Source organism: Phalacrocorax aristotelis, chromosome 11 (genome assembly GCF_949628215.1).
Source record: "Phalacrocorax aristotelis chromosome 11, bGulAri2.1, whole genome shotgun sequence".
Taxonomy (NCBI): Eukaryota; Metazoa; Chordata; class Aves; order Suliformes; family Phalacrocoracidae; genus Phalacrocorax; species Phalacrocorax aristotelis.
This window is the reverse complement of record NC_134286.1, coordinates 22150013-22174277: the sequence shown is the minus strand read 5'-3', so window position 1 is coordinate 22174277 and position 24265 is coordinate 22150013. Positions and strand designations below refer to the sequence as shown.

Below are 24265 nucleotides of genomic sequence, written 5' to 3'. Positions count from 1 at the left end.
CACCGTGCCAGCATGACAGTAATACTTTGCTCGGTCAGTTCCTAACATAGCTTGTAATTTAAGTAACTTTTCCCAACTTTTAATTACATTCTTGTGTAATACAACTCACTGTGCTTTGTGCATACCTTGAGGGAGGTGGTATGGTCTGGTAGTTGTTGTAAAGAGCTGGGAATTAATTACAAAGGACACAGTTTTTGAGTTCCTCTCAAGTACTTGCTCAGCTGTGTAACCTTGGGGCAGATCACTCAACTGCTTTGTGCCCAAGTAAACCCAGCTGTAAACCATCTTGAAAACCAGATGGTGAACAAGATTTAAACTGCTCAGGAGAATGAAGAGGGATGGAGGAGAAAAAAAAAAAAAAAAAAGAAGAGAGAGTGAATTGTACAGCTTGCTGCTGTTGGTATTGCTTCCAATGGAGCTAATCTGGACTTAATCAATATAACTGAGAAGACGATTTGCCTTGATATAAAAACAAAACAAAACCAACCGAACACCAAAAACCCCCACTCTCAAATCTTTTTTTCATTTCCTCTCTTGAATTTATGTCAAGTACCTTCTCTCTAGTGGCTTAATTTTAAACCCTCAGTAGAATACATGTTTTTCCCTGGCAGCCTGAAGATTCTAATTCAGGATCAGGTTCTACATGACTAATCTTTGATATTTTACATGATTATTTTTAGGCACTTAATTCTATAGCGTTCTCTTCTCCCTGCTTTTCACACTATCATTCTGCTTCCTCAGCCTTGCTTAGCTTCAGTGGCACAATGGTGTGTTCTGGTGCTTAAATATGGCACTGCTAATAAAAAAGCTGAGCACTATTGTCTTCTGTAGATGGTATGTCCTGGCTTAAAACCAGCATCAAAGCCATTACGGGATTTGTATTGCTGGTCAATGAACAAAGGAAATACTATACTCAAGTTTCTGTAGCAGAATAAATGCTTGCCACATGTTAGTATTTAGGAGAAGACTTAAATGTTTCAATATTTTTTGGCCTTAGCTAAAATGTAGGCTTTTTTTTCCCCCACCAGTGATGCAGAAATGTGGGAATACTTACTTGTGTAGGAGTACAAATGTGGGAATACTTGTGTATACTTCCAAAGCAGGGTGTATTAGGTTATAAGAAGGGAAAAAAATATATTTTAGTCTAGTATAAACAAGGAACATTGAAAGGTGTGGGATGTAAAGGAGTCATTTTATACGCTACTCAGGAAAGACCTTGCATGTTTTTATTAATCACTATTGAAAATAAAACATTGACAGATTTGAAATTTGTTGAACTTTCTTCCGGAATAAGAAGGGATTAGAGCTGGAAGAGTAAGTCACAAAAAAATTTGACAAGCTAGAGTATCTAATTCTCTTAGGCTCTTATGAAAATAAATATTGTCAGCAAATTGTCTTCAGGAAATTAGCCCTTGTTATACAGTACTGGGATGGTAAAGTATTTAGTTGCTCTTCAAAATTGGTGATCGTTTTTCCAATGTAAACAATTTTCAGTTTGTATGTCTCTTGCAAACTGTTTGCTCTATTTCATGTTATCGAATCTTTAGATTCCATATTTGAGCTATGCTATTAGTAATTTAAAATATTGAAATTCTGTGTTAATAAATGCCATACCAAAGTGCCTGCAATCAATAATGACGCTGCTCAAACATCAAATTGTTAACTATCATTGATAAGCTAAAGCAGAAATCCTCCAATATTCTTTGAGCCCCTGTTTGGATGATCTAACTTTCCTTTTCCCTTCCTACTACCACTTGAAACTAGTTTTAAAAAAAGGTGCAGTTCTTTTGTGTGAATTAAGGAATTTTAAATTAATCAGGAAACAAGACATTCTCAGATTACCAGCTGTGGAAAACAATAAATAAAACAGAAAGTGAGCTGTAGATAGAGCAAGTCCAGGTGTTAAGGAAAATCATGACTGGAGTTGTCTAATATATGCACAAGAAGAAAATAAAATACATTTTCAAGCCCTGAGCTATATAAATACTCATCAGACTCAATTTACATTTTTGCTGATCATAATGAGTAAAAGGCTGATTTAGCTCAGTATTGCCAGCTGAAACTGCAGCTGGGAGTACTTTTCTATATCCATCACACTAGGGTTTTCCCTCCGTGTTCCTGAGTGTAAATCCTTGAGCTTTACTTCACCTAAACGATTCTACGATTTTATGGTCCTGGGAATTGCTGATATGGCCTGTTAAAGAAAAGATGGTTGCATCATGACTTTTACATGGTCCAACCCAGTTTCTTTCCACTCTCGCTGAGAATAGAATGGTAGATGCTTCGTGTTGTTGTTATTGCTACCATAAAACAGGCCAGCTCACAGGATACAGCTTCAAATTCCTTTATACGTGCTGAGACACAATGCAGTGAGATGCTGCCAGTGAAATATGTATTGATAGACTGGTGATTTGGGTGCATCGCGAGGTATTGAGTAAAGTCTGGTCTTAAGGCAAATAACAAAATGGTGAATTCCTGAAGCCAGAAAATTCAGGCACCGTAAAACCTTTTCCTCTTTACAAAAAAAGAAAAAAAAGATCCAATTAATTAAATATATTTTATGTGAAGGCCTTGTTTCTCTATAACAGTATCTTGAACTTGAAATCTAACTTGTTTGGAAAAAAGAAGTTAAATAGCTTTAGGTCACCTCCTTGCTCTTGATTAATAGAGTCCATTTTTTTGCAGGTTTTAAACCATGCTGCTCTATTTGTCCCTCTTGTTGCCATGTAGGAAACCTACAGAAAAATGAGTACATCACTGAGAAACTGCTTACAAAATGCTGCTACAGGTATGTATTTTGCCCATATAATAATTTTCAGAAACAGTCAATATGCATTTAAAGAAAAATAATCTGAAAAAATAGTGATTTTTTTAAAAATCTCCCTTTAAAGAGACACTGTAAGGCTAAAGCTTGTATATGAAGAAAGCTCTCCCCAAGTTGCTAAGAACACCTTCTAAACTGCAATTGAAACATTTTCAATTACTACTTTCCACTATTTATGCCCTTCATTTACTTTTTGACTTTATTTTCCAGTCTTGTAACTAAGCAAATCTGGTGAGTTTTGTTTGCTCAGTAGCTCACATCACTCTCCTTGTGTCTTGCGGCAGCTTATTGCCTATGTTTGGGAATCCAACCATCCACAAGAGAAGTCACTTATCTTAAAAATAGGATTTAATGATTTTTATTAATATAATCCACATTTTAAGCCTAAACTATTTGACTGTGTCCCTTTCAAAAAGGAAATAATTTGGGACAATCTATTTTTTAAATCACAGTTTCTAAATTCTTGCCCCAAAGAGCAAATTCTCTAAGTTCCTTTGCTGAATGAGCATGGGATTTTTAAGGACAATGTAAAGACAAAATGAAAGAGCCTCTCACACACTGCTGAATTTCAGCGATGCCCCTTATTACCAACTTATTTTCTTGCCTTTTTTGTCAGGGCTGTGGAAAACAATTTCTGTTGGCTACATCAAAGTGTAGTGGCAGATTTCCCTTTGGAACTTAGAGCCTGTTTCAAACGTCTCTTTAAGTCCTGCATATTTGGAGACTTGGGTCGGACAAGGTGGAGGCCTCTTCGTTTCTCTCCATTGCAGCTCCCAATCATCCTGCTGACCTCCTGGCAGAGCTGCTGGAAGGCTTCATGCACTCCCTCACAGTTCTCCCGGGCTGAAACTTCATAGTAAGTACCTCCCAATTCACTGGCCAGCTGGAGTCCTTCTTTGGAGGACACCTGCCTGGCTCGCAGGAGGTCTCCTTTGTTCGCCATCAGAAGCAGGGGGATGTTAGCATTCGGGTGAATCTTGCGGATGTGCTGGTGTAGGGGACGGATGACTCGGTAACTCTCATAGTCTGTGATGGAGTAAACAAAAACGAAGCCATCTGCCCAGTAGATTGAACGGTTTATCTGCTCTTGGCAGCATATGCTGTCAGTGTCATCCTGCCGTCAAAACCAAGAGGTGGGAGATTAGAAAACTGAGAATAGGGAGCAGACAGAGCAAACAGTCATACAGCACCATTAGCTACTAGGAGTTTTGTTTTAATATGTGGCTGTTTCCCAAGGTACAGGCAGAAACCTCTCTGACTGCTGGGGAATGTACCAGGGACAGGAGAAATTTCCACTGTGTCAAGGTAAGCAGTAATGGGGAGGGGAGAGGGATCAGAGCAAGTTGGTTGGAAATAAGAGAACAGCCAAAATACTGATATTGAAAAGTTTGTTCTGTATTGTCTTGTGCTAAACGAGCATGACAGAAACCCGGGGTTTTATTGTGGATAAAATTGTGATGGGCGCAATAAAAGTAGTATGAAATTCAGCAGGCTAGTCACACTACTGCAAGCGACCGGTTGTCCCCCGAGGTGTTCTGTTAGGGCCTTTTCCAATTCTATATTCAGCATTCTCACTACCTCTGTTTAGTGAAGCCTGACAGGTTTTTCTGCCATGTGGGTCTCCAGATAGTCAAATGCAAAGTTACTTCAAAACAGCAATTTGTTACAAATAACCAATTACTGGAACTGAAAATGAGGTGAAATCTCACTGCTCATTTGTAGAGCAGCAACAGGTTTATATGATTGTTTTGCTGGTCAAACATTTGTTCAGTCCATCACCACTCCTACTCAGACAGCCATAACAACCACCAGAGCTGGGAATATAAAACTGAATACAATCCTGTGGTGCCTGAAAAGACATCAGCTCACTTTTCAAGATGAAGCTATTTTCAGCTAATCCTCTACCCTTTGTTATCCATGCTGGCATGTAACCCAACCTGATAGGGAGATCGCTGCTGCAGTTATTGCCAGTATGTTTGGTTTGTAAGCACTGACATTCCTGTCAGTACTAGAGACTTTCTGGAACTTTGTCATTTCTATCATATCCAACAAGGCACTACGCACATTCAGTGTTCAGCTCTTGATGAAGTTGGTAGCAATTAAAGGCTTTTGTGCATTTTAGGCGGAGTGGAACATCATGAATACAGAGCCCAACCCTTTATTGTTATTGCTAGTTTATATTCAAGAAATCACCATCAACTTCAGTAAGACTATTAGAACACATGTTCCATTGTCTATTGACCTATAGAATATGTATCTGCCACTCACATTCATATTAGCAGAATTTGCAGGTGCTCAGCAACCTCCCAGAACAGGTCACTTTTTTATTTAGACACCTAGATATTAATTATAAAGCCTAACTTCAGGAAGCAGAGGTGGAAAAGGGTGAGTAAAACGGATCAGTTCTTTTATGGTAGATCAGACAGTAAAAAAAGGATTACCAACAAGGCTTTTCTGTGAGAAGAAGGAAGCAGAATTTCTGAAGGCTCAGAGTATAAATTAGGCTTACAACCTTCAACAGGAGTTCTGCTAACTAACTGCCCTTGGTCAATACTTCAGTATTGCCCATAGAGACACTGGCCCCTCATACCTAGTAGTTCTTTGCCCTTGCCAGCTCACAGTAACGCTAAACCCTGTTCGCACTGAAATTGTTTAACAAATGCTCTTATCACTCCTCTCCCTCCCCGAAACCCTCAAACCCAAAACCCCAGCAGAGTTGCACACGGAATGAAGAAGGATCCTCACTAGCAGCCTTGTTTGAAAGGTTAGTGAGAGTGAACTCAAGCCAGGCCAGGGCAGGCTGTGGGAAGAAGGGCAATTTGCACTGTTGGTGTCTGGGTTGTATCCAATCTGTAGATAATTAGCCACCCTTCATGTCCTGCTAGCCTCTTTTCACCAGCAAACTCCTTTCATGGGGAAAAAGAACTAATTGCTCTGGCAAGCGTTTGAAAACAGTTTTTGGAGAAAGGTGTACATTCAGAGAGCCTTAATGAGCTGGAATTCTCAGTTACTCCAGCTAGGCCCACCCAGTAGTGGGATGGAGGGATAATCCCCAGTGGAATGCTTTATTCAGGAAAATCAAAGGCTGATGGGCTACTTTTTAAATGGAAATCTCTGCTCCAGAATGAATTTTGAAAAACACAGTCATTTGCCATGTATAGACCAAGCAGCAATGAATCACATAACAAAACCAGTTATCTGTTTGCTTCTGTTTCTCTCCTAAACATTAACATTTCCGGTGTGGCTAGAATCCTGAGTGATTCCACATGCCTTCCTCCTGAAACACTGTACTCAGCCTGCAGAGTGCAAGAAACTCTCTTCCCTAGGGTTTTTACCAGAAAATCCAACCTATTCTGTCTTAACAAGTCCTGTTCAGGAACAGTCACTTCAAATGATTTCAGATACATCATTTGATGCAAACAGAGATACAGGCTAAGATAAGCGTGCCTGTGCGAACAGTTGAAACTGTGTAGACCTTTGACCGGGACAAAGAAAATGAAACTCCTTCCTAGCTAAATTAAAATCGTTTCTGACTAAGAAACCTCAGCTGTTGGCATTACTAAATTTTGTGGAGCTCTGGCTACAGTCACAGAACTTTAGGGCACAGTCTTAATTAAAACAGGAAAACTGGAAAATAAACATATAGCTGTTGTGAAAGAGGGAATGAAATTCTTTCACTCCCTCCTTTCTCCTTGGGATAGAACAGAGAGGGAATTCCCTTTGTTAAGGGTTTATCAGGCAGTCCCAATTGTGCCTAATCACCACCAACAGCTTCTCTTTGCTGGTCCTCTCAAGCAAGCTGGCATAGGGCCTTTGTACTATTAAGTCCCACTTGAATATTTGGAGGACTTCCACAGCAGCTTTTGCTTGCTTTTTAATGTCCAGAGTAAATGAGGGGTCGTCTCCACTGCACCGCGCAACCCCAGCAGCAGCAGAGAGCGTGGAACTTTGACAAAGATTTCTGCTTCAATCTACTTCCAGTTGTCAGAGAGAATGGAAATGGAAAGTGAGGCTGTGGGAGCTTTGCTTACTCAGTTCTGTAAGCTCAGGATGGAACAGTTCTACAGCACAGAAATGAACCCACACACACAGGGGTCTGTGCAGGCAAAACAAGGTATATAAAGCTGTCTGGGGCTAGTCTGACAGAGGATGAAAGAAGGTGGTGTTCCCGTCCGGGCTTATATTTGGCCGAGTCAGAGCTTAGACTGAGGTTAAGGTCAAACCTAGAAGTTTAGGTTTGATGGTGACAACAGGATGCCTAAATTTTATCATGAAATCTCAGCTGTTCCATAGGAATTATTACTCTCATGAGAATTGCACCACTCATGTAAAAACTAATTTCACTACATTTCCTGCTGCTTTGACACAGTTTTCATCCTCTCATTCTGCATGTGAGGCAGATCTTCAAAAAAAGACATTTTAATCTTAGATCCTGCTTGGACAAATATTTCTAGAAACAGGTTCCTAGTCAAATATTAGATCTAGAATATCTAAAACACTGATACAAAGAGGGGTGTAGGTAAATGCTAACACCTTAAGAATGAGGAATAAATAAAATAAAAAATAAAAGACGAAGGAAAGTACTGAAAAGCACCCTAGTTAGAAATGCGAGGCCTGTCCCCTTGGAAAGAAACACCTTTCTAGAGAAAAGAGGTTCTGGGTGTGTAGAAAGGTCTAAGCTGAGCCAGCTGGGCCTCTAGGCAGGTGAGTTTTCTGCCATGCAGGGACAGAAACCACTTGACAGGAAATAAAACAATCAAGGAGTTGGCAGGACCAAGCCAGACTATGATTTTACTGCTATTTAGGCTTGGGATACAGGCACGTGTTTGAAATAGATTTGTTTTAATTCTGACTTACTCTTAAAGGAGCCTGACTCAACCTCTTCAAGGGCTCATTTTGGCATAAGGTACACCCGTTATCCTTCATTTAGGTTTGAGCCCAGGTATATTTCTGCTAAGTGGAGTTACTTACGGGAGAAGTGCTGGCAACAAACAAGAGACAGTAACTGTGCTGTAAAGTACTGATGCACTGAGCAGATGTTTTACCTCCAGTGAAACGAAGGGAGTATCCTGCACCTGTAGAGAGATCTGTTCCCCATCTATGGTGAACTTCCTGGAATACAAAGCACCTGGTGGAAAAGTAAGATCATTAGAGTCAGTGACTGTAACGACGAAGAAAGAGTACATAAAGGCAAAATGGAACTGTTGAAATCCCGATTTTTGGGGCTTGTGATATGTAGCTGCTTATAGAAAAGCAAATGGCACCAGCATGGTTGTGGGGCTGTTTACTTAAGTAAAGTAGTCTTGTATTTGCTATGTGGTTGGATGTTTTCAATATATACCTAGGATGGTATCTGGGAAAGGTGGCACTTTGTTGTGAATCAAATAGTTAAAGTGGGTGCATAAATCCCATTCAGGTTTTCAATCCATATTGTTATTTTTTTAAAGCGTGGACTGCATGTATTTTTAATCTCAAACCAAGATATCCAGGTGTTGTCTGTAAAAGGAGCTGTTTCCTATTGCACTTTTCTGAAAGTTTTTGAAAAACGAAAGTATTCTCCTTTTGGACACAGAGTAAGTGACTATATACAAAACGCCTGGATGCAATCTGGGAGTTGTGTGACCTTGGCAGACAGAGTTTGGTTGGAATCCCCAAAGACTGGACACTTTGAATCTGGCTTCTGGTTAATCTGAATGCCACATATTCAGGGCCAAGTGCTTGTTCAAAACACCTAGGACTGTTCCAGCTCTGATAAGACCGTCACTATTCTGGGCTTGAACTTTCTATTGTTACTGGAGTGTGGGTTAAGTGACAATGAAAACTTAAGTTTTGATCTTATGAACTATCCGTGGTTGTGATAAGGACAGCTTCAGAGATCGATCCCATTATCATTTTACTTTTAAACTTAATACATCACACGGACATGTGAAGAAATGCTATATCCGCAGCTGTTGTGTACAGCCTTTCAGTCTTGTCCAAATTCAGTTAGGGCTGAAGCTGACCTGTACTGTGAGGGACAATAAAAAGGGCTTTTTAAAATACATTAATGGCAAAAGGCAAGCCAGAAATAACATTGGCCCGTTACTTGATGAGAACGGTCACCTCACAAACAGGGACATAGACAAGGCAGAGATGTCTCATGCTTTCTTCACATCGGCCTTCAACACCGATGGTGGGCTCAGGGGCCCCCAGAGCCCTGGGCTAGAGAACCATGACTGTGGGAATGACAAACTCCCAAATCAGCCCTGAGCTTGTGCAGGACCTGCTGCTCCAGCTGGATCCCTATAAGTCGATGCGGCGTATTGGGATTCATCTGAGGGTACTTAAAGAGCTGGCTGATGTCAGAGCGAGACCTCTCTCAATGATTTTTCAAAGCTCTCAGGAATCTGGAGAGGTCCCACTTGACTGGAAGCTGGCAAACGTCCCAGTCTTCAAGAAGGGCAACAGGGACGACCCCGGTAACTACAGGCCTGTCAGTCTCACTTTTGTGCCTGGCAATATTATGGAGAAGATTATTCTGGGATTTATTGAAAAACACCTGAAAGACAGTGCAGTCATCGGTCCCAGCCAGCACGGGCTCACGGGGGAAAAGTCCTGGCTGACAAAGTTAATTTCCTTCTCTGACAGGGTCACCCACCCAGCTGACCAAGGGAAGCCAGTCAGTGTGATCTTTCGGGATTTCAGTAAAGCTTTAGATGCTGTCTCCCTCAGCCTCCTCCTGGATAAACCGTCCAGCCCACAGCTGGATAAACACGTAATGCAGCGGGTGAGCAATGGGCTGATGGGTCGGGCTCAAAGGGTCACAGTAAACGGGGTTACATGGGGCTGGTGGCCAGTCACTAGTGGGGTTCCACAGGGATCCATCTTAGGGCTGGTACTCTTTAGTGTCTTCATAAATGACTTGGATGCAGGACTGGAAGGAATACTAATGAAGTTTGCCGGTGACACAAAATTGGGAGGGGCTGTTGACACTCTCGAGGGCAGAGAGGCCCTGCACAGAGATCTGGACAAATTAGAGAGCTGGGCAATCACCAACCATATGAAGTTGAACAAGGGCAAGCACTGGGTTTTGCCCCTGGGGCGCGGCAGCCCTGGCTGTACAGCCAGCCTGGGGAGTGAGGGGCTGTGGAGCAGCTCTGCAGGGACCTTGGGGCTCTGGCCGATGGCAAGTTGAACACGAGCCACCAGCGTGCCCTGGCAGCCCAGAGGGCCAGCCGTGCCCTGGGGGTCACCAAGCCCTGCATCGCAGCCGGGCGAGGGGGGGGATTGCCCTGCTCTGCTCCGTGCTGGGGCGGCCTCACCTCGAGTGCTGTGGGCAGCGTTGGGTGCCACAGGACATTGAGGGTATAAAGCTACTGGAGAGAGTCCGGAGGAGGCCACGGGGCTGGGGAAGGGTTTAGAGGGGAAACCGTACGAGGAGCGGCTGAAGTCCCTTGGTGTGTTCAGCTGGAGCAGAGGAGGCCGAGGGCAGCCCTCGTGGTGCTCTGCAGCTCCCTCCCGAGGGGAGGAGGAGGGGCAGGGCTGGTCTCTGCTTTCTGGTGACCAACGCCAGGACCCGAGGGAATGGCAGGGAGATGTGCCAGGGGAGGGTTAGGCTGGGCATTAGGGAAAGGTCCTTCCCCCGGAGGGTGGTGGAGCCCTGGAACAGGCTCCCCAGGGAGGCATCACGGCACCAGCCTGGCGATATTCCAGAAGCACTTGGACAAGGCCCTCAGAGACACGGTGTGAATTTGGGGTGTCCTGGGCAGGGACAGGAGTTGGACTCGATGGTCCTTGTGGGCCTCTTCCAGCTCAGGACATTTTATGATTCTATGGTTCTATAATAAGTACAGTTGCCACTGCTGCATCTAAAACAATGTACTTAATCTCAAACATACAGAAATCCCATCCATTGGAGAGTAAGGAATTCAAATTAACAGGGAGATCAGTTAGTGACAATAACACCATCACTTCTGAAAAACATCTTTAGTTCAAGGAAACTGCTGTTTTTATTCCAGTGGAAAAGAGTCTAAGCTTGTAGAAACATTTATAGGATAAGGAAATTTAGTATGGCAAAGTTTTCTGCCTCTAAATCCAACGTTATCATATTATGGTTTAATTCTGACTCTGTGAGGTGATACAGCCCTTCTGGGATTTTTTTTTCTTCTTTTAAAACACATCAGATTTTAAGCTGAAAATATTTTACTGTTTTATGGGAAGATACTGCACCCCCGAACCAACACCAGACAACATATTATTCCTACCCTGTGACGCATTGCAGAAAAAAGAGCAGGTACTTCCAGATACTAGCTGTGCTCTGCCCTACACTCAACTGAAGGAGAAGCATGGTTGAATGATCAGAAATACACTGCCACCTGTTTCTTATTTCTGGCATATTTGTTTCTTCTACAGCATGGCTGTTGGGCTGGTAGCTTAATGAGAAAAGCATGTGGTTCTCAGCAATGTCTCTGGCAGCAATTCATTGCAAAGCTCAGAAGTCTAACTTGATGTACAGCCTTCCATAGAAGAGATGAAGGAAAAGAAAGGGAAATAGTGCAGCCAACCATCAAGGTTACTTAGGGTCAGTGAGAAGGAGTTGTAAGGAGGAGCTTTCAGATTGTATTTCAGCAGACAGGCAGAGATCAAAGGTGTCTTGTACTGCCATCTCCTTTCCTAACTCATCATTCCAAATTCAGCATGCACCTCCAAAGTGAAGCAATCACTGCTTTGAATCATGTCCTCCTTCACCCAAAAACTGTGAGTACATGTGCGCTGTACTAGTAGGTATGATCATGGTGAACATAGGTCCTTTCTACAATGCTGGCCAATACACTTGGCACTGTGTTGGAACAGAGGCTGTGAGTTAAACAATTCACATGAACACATCCTCTGAGGTGTCAGGATAAAACAAGAAATGCAGTAGAAGCGGCTTGCATGGTCACTCTGTTTATCTTACGGAAAGAAGACTTCAGTTTGGAAGTCTCTCTTGTCATAAGAGCCACTGAAAAAAGGAATTACACAGGAAAAGTTCTGAATTGGCTTTTACGCACTTTGGAATTCCTCTGGCTTCCCTGGGGTTGCAGAGAGAGCAGTGGTGGGTTTCTGCGGTTTAGTCGATATGCAAGTTGTTCCTTGAGTCTGCATTTTAGTATAGGTATGTCCCCAAGCAAACCTTTTACTCCCCATCAAGCTGGGGAAAAAAAAATAGCTAAAAGAATCATAAATAATGAGCCTTTGATTTATTGCTTTCATAGCTTGAGGCTATTAGCTGAAAATATGTACCTTATGGACATCTCACACTGCTTGGCTTTCCTGTAATATGCACCAGTCACAAAACAGAGTAGATTTCTTTTCAAGAAATCTGTCGGCAGTACTGCAGTAGAAAGCAGACTCACCAGTATTGGCTTCATAGTCTCCAATAAATCTCTTTGTGAGAAAACGCACAACCAGGGCTGTAAAACAAGGGGGGAAAAAATGGGTCTTTAACGTGAACCAAAATCAATCTTTGCAGAACATATGTAGTATCTTACTGGAAGAGTTAGTATAATATGAAACCAAGTTAATCTTTGACTTGCTCACCTATTATTCTACAAAGGCTTCTCTCAACGCTCACAGGAAAAAATCTGGGGCCAGGCTGTGATACCTAATGCAGAGTTTTTCACAACTTGTGTTGGAAATTACCCCTTAGACTCAGCGTAGCTATTCAGTGCAGGACACGGATGTTGGTTTGTTGTGATCACAGGTATAACAATCTGAACTTTGGTTTGAAATAATTGAGAAAAAGAGTAATAAGCCAGTTAACTGAAACTAATGCCAATACCTCTTGATTTAAGACCTCTGTGTCATATAAGAAGTGAGGCTGATGGGTGTAATGGTTCTTCCCAGCCTTAAAAATCCTCAGTCCTCCTTATGAAACCCATTAGAGGTATCTAATCGCATCCAGCAAACAAAGTGCATGTGCTCTGCACACACTGCTCATGCTGCAGCGTCCTGGGCCTTCTTATTCACCTTAACCTGCGGTGCTTTTTTATGCTGTTGGATTAGAACATTTTCCTTTTTCTTGATCACTTTTTAACACTTAAAATCCTTTCATGGCAACAGTAACTTCTATTCCTGTAGGGCTTTCATCTCAGTGATTCCTAATCGTTTGCAAAAACACTTAGTTAACAGCTAAATAAACGGGTTTATTCTGCAAACACCTCTATCATAGATTTCATGTAAAATAAATGTTTTTCTCACAGTCCATACTGGGTCACCTCTTTCGCACCCTTAAATGAAATTGACTGTGCAGCTATCTTCAACAGACTACTTAAAAATAATATGAAAATGTGGCTGCTTCAAATCCAAAACAATCAAACATTTTACTGAGTGTTGTGGAACCTCAGATGCAGCAAAACAGATCTGGCCTTAATAATTTCTAAAAGCATGAAGCATATATCCAAAAGCAAAAATGCTCACTTTACCCCCTCCTCTCCTCTCCTTTGGAGAATAATACAGGAAGACACATCTTATCCACTGTTATTTGTCTGCAGAGCATAAAACTTTTACAACAGGAGAATAAAAACCACCAGTCCCATTTTTGGGGTGTGGAAATTTAGACACAGTTATAGAATTTGCACAAGACCAGGTAGAATCATTTGTGAGCACGGAGCTCCTGACGCAGTGCCCTCTCCTCTTAACTGCCACCTCAGGTTGGCTGCTCACGCAGACCGACAGCAAATCTGCCTCACAAATGACTCAGTGCATTTTCAAATTTTAAAAAAAGTCACTTAAAATGTTCAAGCTGCAACAGAGTTCAGAGTTTTCACAGCCTTGGGTCTATCTGAGCTGCAAATGAGCAGGTAAGTGCAGCAGCAAGAAAAAGCACCGAACTACACCTGTGGACTTACCTGTCTTGCCAACGCTACTGCCTCCCAGTACCACGAGCTTGATGATTTTGTTGGGCACGCAGTCTAAGACAGGATACTCTGGTATGGGGAGCAAGAGAAAGTTAGTAGAATACTGTGACATAGTATCCTGAGAGATGAGACGCATGCCAGAAATGAGAGCTGTTCAACTCCAGTAGGAGTTGGAGGAGAAAGGAAGGAAAACAGCCTCTCGGCGTCTGTTCTTGGCTGTATATCCTTGGATAGAGAAGCCTTCTCATTTCATTTAAGTAGCTTTCCTGAGGAATGTTAGAGCGACTGGCCTCCTCTTCCCGATGCCTCTGCTCAGACAGCAACTTTGGAAAGCAAAAGGGAACTTTTTGATCAGCCCCCGTGAAAACTGACTCCTCCATTCCCCAGCCAATCACAAGTGAAACCATGACATTCCTCCAGCCGGGCACCGAGCGTGTGCCTCCATCAACCTCACTCGCTCGCCGCTTTATCTCCCCGCTGCCTGTTTTATGTGCTGTCCCTTGGCTCTTTGCTAAAACGAGATTCTTCTGTTTTACAGTCATCATGATAGCGTTTTCAGCGAGATGCAGTCACCCCCATGCTCTGCTCTAATTCCACTTTGAATAATCCCGTTCTGCCTGTCTAGTTTCTTTGCATTTTCAATTGGCTCCAGCTCCACACTCTGTTGTTCTCCCTGTCCTATTGTGTCCTGCAGTTGGGCCCCTTCAGAGTGTTGAAGCTGATGGGACACTCCTCTTCAGGAAAGCAAACACATTTTTTCCCCCCCACAGTTTTCAGGGAGCTGTGGGTTATTCCAAAATCCTAGCCCATATACGTATCCTCCAGGATACATTTGATCTGCTGGTTTAAATGTGTTGTTAGTCTTAATGGTCCACTGGAATGTGGGTTAGCATGGGGTTGGGACACTGCAGCTTCTCCAAACATGGAAAAGTGAATTTAGGGCCTGGCGACAGACTTGGGAAGGCTGAGGAAGGACTCCGTATCCTTCAGTGGGGTGAGCCAGACAGAGGGAATGAAGAAAGAATGACTTCTATATGAAAACCCAGCATAGTTTTAAGACAGCTGGCGGCTGCAAGGTCTGTAGGGATGACAGCACGTAACCATACACTAGCTACAATCAGCTCTCAGTTATCAGGGGTAATGGGGAGGGAAGAAAAAGGGAAGAGCAGTGGAGAGGGAATGACCCAGATAAAGCAAAACTGCAAATAATATAAAACAGATGTAAATTAAACTACAGAAAATATAGGTAGAGTATTCATCTTTGAAAAACTTTCAAAAGAAGTCTGCAAGGGGCAGGAGCAGCTTTAGGTGGCAGTGGGAAGAGGCGAGCCTTGTGCAGGCAGCATACTTCTGAGACGTGTGCTCTGTCACGCTGTGTGGGAGACGTGGATATTAACGGAAAGTGGCACCGCAGCTAATCCACCCACAGATCACGGAGACCTGAGGGTGCAGATTTCTCCTGCTTCTGTACACTCCTAGCAGGCAGAAGGCAGGCATGGTTCATTACAGAGAGGCTGCAGCCACCAAAAAGGCTTTCTCTGCCCAGCTGCCTTCATGCCACTGCTTTCAGTCACTGCATACATGAGTTCTCCCCAGCAGGCTTTAGAGGCCAGGGGAATGGTTGCGAGGATGGGAAATCAGGCCAGGTCTGGAGATTACTACCCCTTCCCAAAGCACCGGGGGCCAGGTTGTCAAATGATCTCGCTTTCCACACCAGCAGCACAGAGGACGTGGTGAGTGTGAACTGGCTTTAGAAAAATCCAGCTTTGGTACACAGCACTCCAGTGAAATAAGCACAAGATTCAGAAGATTTATGGATATGTCACTTTTCTAAGGCTCTGTTTCCCCTCTAAAAGCTACTTCTGAAGCAGTATTTGTGTGGAGTTGCTGTGTAAGCACCGAGCATTATTACTTTGACCATCATGACAGTCAGCTGATGAAGAGGTGGAAGAAAATGTCTGGAGGGTGACCCAGCTCATGGTACTGGGAGAGAGCCACCAGATCATGTGCCTTTCAGGACATGGCTCCTATGTGAAAGGTTTTCAAATCTCCCAGCATAAATTTGCTTCCAGATTTTTGCAAACACCCAAACACTGAAAAATCTTTTCCAGGAAATTTCATTACCAGGGTGCTTTAATCTCACACAAGTTTTGTAAGAACAGGCAAAATGAGCGGAGGAATAGGAAAATGCTCAAAATCTGTGGTCAATTAACGGGGCACTTTGAAATGTGTTATAAATTTTGGGATTAGCTAGCAGCAGTATGTAACTGTCTGCCTCTAAGTGTAGGATGTTGGAACCTTTGTTACCATTTGCTATTAAAAGCATATGTTAGTGAGTAATATAAAAGTATTCATCACAATAGTCCTCCTATGAAACAAACAGTAATACACCTATCAGCTTCTGGGTGGCCGGAAGAGTTTCAGCCCTGGTAAAAAAGAGCCAGGTATGTTAAGCAAGACCATGGAGAATATTCTATATAAGCAAAGACGTTCCTAGAAGAATACAGATCTGCTGGCTTGCTCCAAAAGAGAGGCAACACAATCAACAGAAACAGAAGTTAAAGCCCTTCTGGGTAACCAAATGTTGTGCCAGCGCTGAGGAACTCCAGAAGGATCTCACAAAAGCGACTGAGTGCGCACAAAGTCGGCAGGTGAGCTTTAGTCTAGATAAATGTAAGGTGTTGCATCTAGAGAAAAATAATATAAATGATGCTGAACTTGGGTGTGGCACTCATAAATTAGAAAAGAGACCTTGGAGTATCACTTGGCCATTCACACTCATCAGCTCAACGTGCAACAGCAGCAAAAAAGGCCAACAAAATGTTGTGTATCCTCAAGAGGGGAATGGAGAAGGAGCCATAGGGTAGCATTTTGCTGCTTGCATAAACCCTCGGCACATCCCCGTCACCAGTGTGGCATGCGGTTCTCTGCATCTCAAAAACATAGTGGGGTCTGCGAAGGCACAGAGCAGGGCACCAAAAATGATCACAGGCATGGAGCAGCTGCTGTACGGGGAGAGACCGGAAAAGCTGTTTACCATGTGCTTGTAGGGATGCTGGTGCTGACACAAGAGGGGAGATGCACGGGGGCAGGAATGAAAGACCAGCGGTGGAGGAAATGTTGAACTGCTTCTTTTGGCAGCTGTGATGGCTTCTGGTTGCTTAAAACAAATGTGAAAGCAGTTTTAGACTGCGTCTTGGAAGCAGACCAATCGATTTCTAGTTCCTTTGCTAATAGGGTTCAATCTAAATTTCTTATGCACTAGCCCAGGCTTCTTGCGCTTCTAACCAAAGCTTGCTTCCACCGTGTGCAGAATCTCTGCCCAGAGAGAATGGGTTTTAGTAATAATAAAAAAGCGCAGCATATTCTTCAAAAGTTCTAAATCTATTCTCAAGCTCCTTCCCCCCTCCCCCAAACCATAACTTTCAGGCTCTAAGTCTGAAAGAATTTGAGTAAGATTTAGAATCAAAGCCAGAGGTTTTCAAATCTGATCCTTATCTGATTTTCTAGATTGTCAGAATAGTCTTTTCGCTGAGGGAAACCATGCAGAATGATTGACACTATCTGAGATTGTATAACCCTTGGCATGTAGAACAAGAATTGTTTTGAAAAGAGATTTTCATTGTTTGTGCACAATGGACTTATATTTAGCTAAGAAAACCATGTTTTAAATTCAAATTCTCTTGGAAAAACAATAGCTTAAATTAGAGGGAGAATGTTTGCAAAACTCAGAGCAACTTTGAAAACATGTGGATGATTCTGGAGATTTCACTAACCGCTCCTTGGGTTGCTCCATGCAAAGATGCGTGCCTGCTGCACAGAGATTATGTTATTTCCACACCAGATTTTTTTTACAGATTTATTTATTGGTCTATGTTGCTTTTGGCTATGGTTTTTATAAGATTTTCTATTTTTATTATTGTTGGCACTCCTACACATCTTCAGAGATGCAGCATTCTAAAAACAAAAATATTTGCCATTACCATAGAGCTTTTCATATGCAGAGGTCAAATTGGTTTTAAAACTAGATATAATTATTCCTCATACATTTTACAGAAGGATTAACAGATGAGCAGAGCCAGAGCGATCTTGCTAAGATCCCAGCACGTTGGGGAAATGGCGACTGTTGTTGTTCTTTCCCTTTCTGCCTAGCGTTGGCAAAAATGATCTGTCTTCCAAAAGTCCATTTGTAACGGTTACGTTTGCCTCCGGAATATCTCAGCTGGTTTTGTACAGTCTGTTGGCGTTACGGCGACGTGGCTGGAGAAGTACGGCTCATTTCTGAGCAGAAATACTAAGTGTGGTGCTGGGGAAATGCCGGTTGCTTTGGCAGATGCTGTGATAAAACTCGTAGCTGGTGGCTGGTGTACACATCCCCCGCTCCTGACTGTATTCCAAACAACACCACATTGATCCTTGCAGCTTTGTCTGACCGTCTTTGTTCTTTGTTGCAAACTTGGGGCCCAAAGGCCAGTTCTCACACTGTGCAAAACAAAAGTAGTGTTACAACCACCTTTTTGCTCCCAGTAACTAAATACCCTCATAGTTAGGAGAGGCAAATAAAAAGCACCTTTGCAGGAGATAAGAAAGGACCAGAATGGACTGTGATGTGTGCAAGGAACCAGCCTTTCTCTGTGCGCTTGGGATTTCACCTTGTGTGGAGCCTGATCATGGGTAAAATGCGTTAAGAATTCGGCCGTGGTGTTCAGCAGAAACCTCAGGAGATGGTGTCTGGGGAGAAGACTGCCGTTTTAGCACCATAATTGTACCCAGCACAGAGTTGTCCTGATCCTGAGGCCAAAGGGGAAGGAAGCGTCCCCAGATGCTACTGCGACAGCCATGATAAGTCATATTTGATTCTATTTTGGGATGTAAGGGAGGCAATCATTTAAATATATACTGAAATTTGGTTAAAGGCTCTACAGATTCCACTATTTCTGTATTTCCTGTCCCTAATTTTGTTGCATTGCTGTTCATGGAAACCCTGTAAGGAGCACGTGTCCTTTTTCACTTTTAGCATATTTTGTAAGGATTTGGGGTTTTTTAGGTTGCAGAATACTCTCCCTCGGGAGCCTGTAGTAGATGACATGGAAAGTACAGTGTGTGTAAGAGAACATCGCTGCAGGCGAGCAACTCAAATAGAATGGAAACATCTTGGCCTCATAAAAAAAGTTTGTGCTTTGGAAACTGAACCGTCCTCCCTTCCCTGCGGATATTCCCACAAGGTCAGGGCTGGAGTAAGGGGCGGCGTGTGTAACAGTCCTATCACAGCTTGAACAGAGAGCTTCCAGTCACCCTCATCAGCGCTTTTCAACAGCGCTCAATTTATGGTTAATACGAAATATGAGCCAGGCTCATTCCAGTTTTGACACAGTTCTGTAGATCTTAATCAGCCAGATGACAAACATTTCTACCCATCGCTGGCTTCACGAGGGTTGTTTTCCTCCGATACGTATTTCCGTTTCATATGCGCTGTGTGAAGTGCTGTTTGGCAACCCAGCAACAGTTTTCATTCCTTTTCCTCCTGGGTTTACAATAGACACCGTTGTCATTCGTAGCGCTGTGCTCTGAAAGAGCCCTTTTTGTGATTTTGCTGAAACGGGGACACGTGGTGCAGAACGGCAAAGGATTACTTGGTGCAAAACCACTGTCCGACTCCATCATCACACCGGGCATCGTCATAAAAACCCTTTTGTGGGTGCTCACAACCACTGAAAAGAGTCTTGGGAAACAGAGTTCCAGCATGCACCTTTGAGGCATTTCAGTGTGCTGAGGTGGCTGTGGTTTCCCTCACTGCGGGGTTTGGTGACATCCCCCAGCTCCATCCCTGTGGGGATGGTGCCTTCCTCCAGTTTCACTGGTGACACATGCAGCGCCCATCCCACTGGGGCCTCCACCACCTCCCTGGGCCAAGGGAAATTGAAGCAGGTCTCACCCCCACACCATCCTGAACACGCCAGCAGTGCCCAGGTGGCCAAGGAGGCCACCAGCCCCCGGGCTTGTGTCAGCCCTGGTGTGGCCAGCAGGAGCGGGGCAGGGATGGGGCCCCTGTGCTCGGCACTGGGGAGGCCCCACCTCGAATGCTGGGCTCAGGTTTGGGCCCCTCGGGACAAGAAGGGCCTTGAGGGGCTGGAGCGTGTCCAGAGAAGGGCAGCGGGGCTGGGGCAGGGTCTGGAGCACAAGTGTGCTGGGGGGCGGCTGAGGGGGCTGGGGGGGTTTAGCCTGGAGAAGAGGGGGCTGAGGGGAGCCCTTCTCGCTCTCTGCAGCTGCCTGAGAGGGGCTGGAGTGAGGGGGGGGTCGGTCTCTGCTCCCAAGTCACCAGTGACAGGGCGAGAGGGAACGGCCTCAGGCTGCGTCAGGGGAGGTTTAGGTTGGGTGTGAGGGAAAATGCCTTCCCTGCCAGAGGGGTCAGGCCCTGGCACAGGCTGCCCAGAGAGGTGGGGGAGTCACCGTCCCTGGCAGGGTTCAAAAACCATGCAGACGTGGCACTTCAGGGCATGGTTTAGGAGGCCTGGGGGTGTTGGGTTGACGGTTGGACTTGATGATCCCAGAGGTCTTTTCCAACCTTAATGATTCTGTGATTCTATGATCCTCACAGCCGCACAGACCAGAGCATCCCCCGCCCCGTTTTGGCAGAGGGGGAAGCTGCAACCAAGCCCCGCAGTGACCCTGAGGGAGGCCTTGTCAGCACGACGCTCCGTCGCCCTGCCCTGCCCTGCCCTGCCCTGCCCCACGGCGAGCGAGGCAGCCCCGCCGGGTCCGACAGCGCGGGGACGAGGAGGGAAGAGCGGGGCAGGAGGCGGGGTGGGGGTGGGGGACGGAAAAGGCGGGGGAACGCTTCCGGGCGCGGCGCGGAGCGCAGCCGGCGCCGTTTGGGCGCCGCACCGCCGTCGCCCGGCCCCGTTTGTCGGTTGCGCCACCTGCGGCTCCGGCTGCCGCTGTCAGTTGGGTGGCTGCGTCCCAACATGGCGGCGGCGGGAGCGGGGGCGGCCGCGGGGCGCGGGGCCGCGGCGGGCGGATGGAAATACTGATGACGGTCCGGAGACTCGCCTCCATCTGTACCATGGTGAGAGCCGCCGCCAGCCGGGCGCCGCCGGGCCGGGGGGGCAGCCGGCGAGGGGCTCCGCCGCCGGCCCGGGCGGCGGGAGCGGACCCGGCCCCGCGCTGAGGGGGTGAGGAGGCCCCCGCCGTGGCCTCCGGGCGCAATAAGAATTAGTAGAAGCAATTAAAAAGCTAGAGTTTGTGGGAGGCACGGCCGCCTGTCCCGGCACGGGGGTGCCTGTGGGAGGGAGGTGGCGGGGCGCCCCGCTGCAGGCACCCCCGCGGGAAGGCAGGGCCGGGCCGCGGCGGCACCGGGAGCCGGGGCGGGGGCACCGGGAGAGGCTGTGCCAGGGAATGGACTGGAGGGGTGGCAGCAGCTGGAGCCAGGCTGAGCGGGGAGTGCCAGCCTGGCTGCTCAGCGCCGCTGTTTTGATGGTTTTGGAGTAATTAGGCCTTAATTCCGTGTGGGGAAAGGTGGCAGGGGGAGCACGGAGCTCTCTGCAGAAGTGAGAACTCCCTGATGCCGGGTGTCACGGATGTGCCAGCCGCCCGCCTGTTCGCAGGAGTACGCCTAGGGCAGGTGGACGCTTTCCTTCAGAGAGAGAGGAACCGAGGGAGTTACTGAACACTAATTCTTTTTCTGGCTCAGAACACAGTCATTTGTTGTGATAACTAAGCTCCATTTAAAGGTTGTTATCCTAGTTTGTGTAATCATTTCCCATAAGTGCGTATACCAGGGTATCATCCATATTGCCAGTGAAAATCTAGCAAGAGGGAGGCTGGTAATTGCATGATTATGCAGAATTTTTAATGAAGTTACATTGCTGCGTAAATAGAGGCCGGCGAGTGGTTTGTCTAGCACTAAAGCACAGCTGACTCATAATAAAATATTGCGTCTTGTTAATGATACGCCATCTAAACATTTCACAGAGATTCTTGCTGTAAGGAGTTTAATTGGTATAAACTATTGCAGGGGTTTGAGTTGCCGAAATCCAGCTTAGAATCAGGCCAAGGGGATTCAGTTTTAGTATTTTGTTTTTCATAGTCCCGCTGCTTAATTGCTCCAAGTGGTCAAACTTCAGGTTTAGATCTCACCAGGGAGTAGGCTGCAGCATCAAAAGGGGCTCTTGTGTACCACCTTGCTGAGACTGATTTCACACGTGTGCAAAGGGTGCAGGGTTGTTTTGTTTCTTTTCCACGTAGGCACTGAGTGCCGGCTTTGATTAACTTGAGATTCAGGTGAACTGAACCACAGTGGTGCCATGCAAAGCTGCGTGACTGGAGTTTCGTAGTAACACTCTTAACAAGAGAGAGTTCTTTTTTTTTTTTTTTAAAATGGGTACTGGAACTGTAAGTTTTTGGTATTGCAGAAGACTTCCCAGGACTTCAAACTTTGTTAATCTCACTAGGATTTTTTTCAACATAATTTGTATTTTTCAATTGCCCATCACAAACACAGGTGAAGTTAAGGTCATCAGAGTTGGCTGAAACATGACTTCGTTGTGGAGTTCTGCACCCCAGAGGCAAGTGATTGACTCAATCCCATATAATATTTTGGATGCATTCCTGAGATCAGCTGACTGAGCCTCAGATTAAGAGGGCAAATGTAAGGCAATGCATTTTCCTATGGGTATGTAGCCAAACCTGAATACAGCCATTCCAGTGTTCGTGATTTGTTTTTAGAGACTTTGGCTGTACGTACTCAATCTTGGATTCGTTTTTGCTCCTCCGCTTACCTTCATTTTGGTCAGGATGATAGATGTAAGCTAAGCAGATACTTGTAGCCTACTAAGGTCCCTTCTGAAGTGCCGTGGGTTTGGGTTTTTTTTTTTTTCAAGAGGAGGCTTTTCAGTGTGCCAGCTTTGGGGAAGCAGGTTCTCCTTATTGTTTTTGTTTCAAGCAGAGAATTTGCTCTTTTATTTCTCTGCAGAAAATGTTGAGCAGTGCTGCTAGCACTAACTAATTATATGAAACTTGCTTCCAAATTTCTTATATAGCTATTTAATCAAATGCTATGGAATTTTTCAGGATCAGTGTTTTAGGTGCATGTATACCTTTTCTAAACTTACTGTCAATCTTACTAGTTTTTTCTTCAGCCACCCAGGAAAATTAAGGACCCGGTGCTATTTTTAAAGTTGAATCAGTTTATTTGCATCTACTTCAATTAATGTCCAGTAAGTGAAAATACTGTTTGCTTTGTCATAATGTGAATATGAAAAACCTACGCCTTCTTTATAAAAACATTTCATTACGTTAACGAAGTCCCTTTGGGAAACTACTTTCTTCAGGATTATTTTAATATGTAGTGATTATACAGTACTTTTATTTAGTAAAATATGTAGTTTCTACCAGTGCTTCTAGTCATCATCTGTGCTTCAGGAAAACTGAAACACAGGTTTATGACTTCCTCAGACCCCTCAGTCACTCAGCATCACGGGGGCTGGTGCTCCTCGCTTCCTGTCTCAGACACTCCACTCTTCTGCATTATCTCTTTAAAAATCAAGTTCAGTGCCAGAACTCATTAGTAGACAGTGATGTAGTTATAACTTTAATCATATCCCCGCCTCGGATAACTTCCAGGTTTTTGTAGTGTGGGTCATCTCTCCTGTGCCTCTCGATCACTGTATTTCCTTTATGTGAGCACTGTCCTTTTTCCAGCGATTGCATAACATTCATGTGGCAACTACGGCATTGCGAAGATTGGAAGCTCATAGGAAAATACTTGTTCATTTGAATATGATTCATGGCTTGGTAAGGCTGCTGACACCATATGGCAAGACACGTCCATAGCCAAGAGCTACCAACTAGAGCTCTGGTTCTCTGCTGTATCCCTCTGACTTAATTTTGTTTCCCAGCCATTATCTTTACCGGGGACTCTAGGAGTTTTGTTTTCTTTTTGCAAGCAACGGCCAAATTAACTGGGAGGGGAGAATAGAAAGCACTATTGAGGCATTTTGTTACCCTCATGAAAAATGCATAGCTTCTGCTCCAAAAATATTTAGAAGTGATATCTTTGTAGTTCTGTGGCGTACACATAGTTGTGGATGGATGCGAATCCTCTCCTGACTGAGGAGAGAGAGCGAGGAGGGCTCTGATTGCATCACCTCATTGAGAATACGCCTGCTGCGCTCCAGGGGGCTGAGGCAGTTGGTTGTAGAACTGCGTTTTTGAGTCAGGAATTGGGGGTTTTTTGCTGCATTGACAATAACTGGGGGTTTTTTTTGGTTGGAGAAGCAAAACAGAATGCCAGAATGAACAAAGTGTGAGGTATAAATCTGATCTTTTCCTCTCTGACTGCTAATTTTGCAAAAAGTCTGTAGGAAGCTGTTAGCAGAAATATTGGTGTTTCTGGTAGGCTAATGAGGGACACTTCCCCTAGATTCATGTCTAATTGTTCACAAAACCAGTAAGACGTGCCTGAAGAACTCAAATCCAGTATACAAATTGGTGCTAGTCTTATTCTACTCCTCTGAATCAGTCCAGCGTGGATGTAATTATTAACTTCAGTGCTAGAGAAGAGATG

At 44.7% G+C, this 24265-nt stretch overlaps 2 protein-coding genes and 2 long non-coding RNA genes across 6 annotated transcripts in view; 3 read left to right on the top strand and 1 right to left on the bottom strand.

The window, feature by feature from the left end:
- The window catches only part of LOC142063005 (uncharacterized), a 32674-nt gene extending 29903 nt beyond the window's left edge, over positions 1–2771 (top strand). Inside the window, exon 4 of the long non-coding RNA XR_012662607.1 lies at positions 2686–2771. This is a non-coding gene — a long non-coding RNA (uncharacterized LOC142063005). The remainder of the gene's footprint in view (positions 1–2685) is intronic.
- Positions 1205–14381, bottom strand: LOC142063003 (ras-like protein family member 11A-like). Its single transcript, XM_075106278.1, has 4 exons — positions 13693–14381; positions 12199–12255; positions 7870–7952; positions 1205–3938 (listed from the first exon to the last, which is right to left on the bottom strand). Exons 1-4 carry the CDS (start codon positions 13835–13837, stop codon positions 3471–3473), a joined length of 753 nt encoding a protein of 250 aa, XP_074962379.1. The 5' UTR covers positions 13838–14381; the 3' UTR covers positions 1205–3470.
- On the top strand, positions 3595–18733 carry LOC142063004 (uncharacterized). Its single transcript, XR_012662606.1, has 4 exons — positions 3595–3680; positions 4061–4129; positions 16100–16352; positions 17758–18733. It is a non-coding gene; the product is annotated as an uncharacterized LOC142063004 (long non-coding RNA).
- A 1856-nt stretch (positions 18734–20589) lies between these two features.
- LOC142063002 (ubiquitin carboxyl-terminal hydrolase 12-like) overlaps positions 20590–24265 on the top strand; it is a 32273-nt gene continuing 28597 nt past the window's right edge. Inside the window, exon 1 of one of the 3 annotated variants that reach the window (XM_075106276.1) lies at positions 20590–20767. In XM_075106276.1, the coding sequence (XP_074962377.1) occupies positions 20720–20767 (48 nt within the window). In that variant the 5' untranslated portion in view covers positions 20590–20719. The remainder of the gene's footprint in view (positions 20768–24265) is intronic. The other 2 variants (XM_075106274.1, XM_075106277.1) reach the window with 2 other exon arrangements.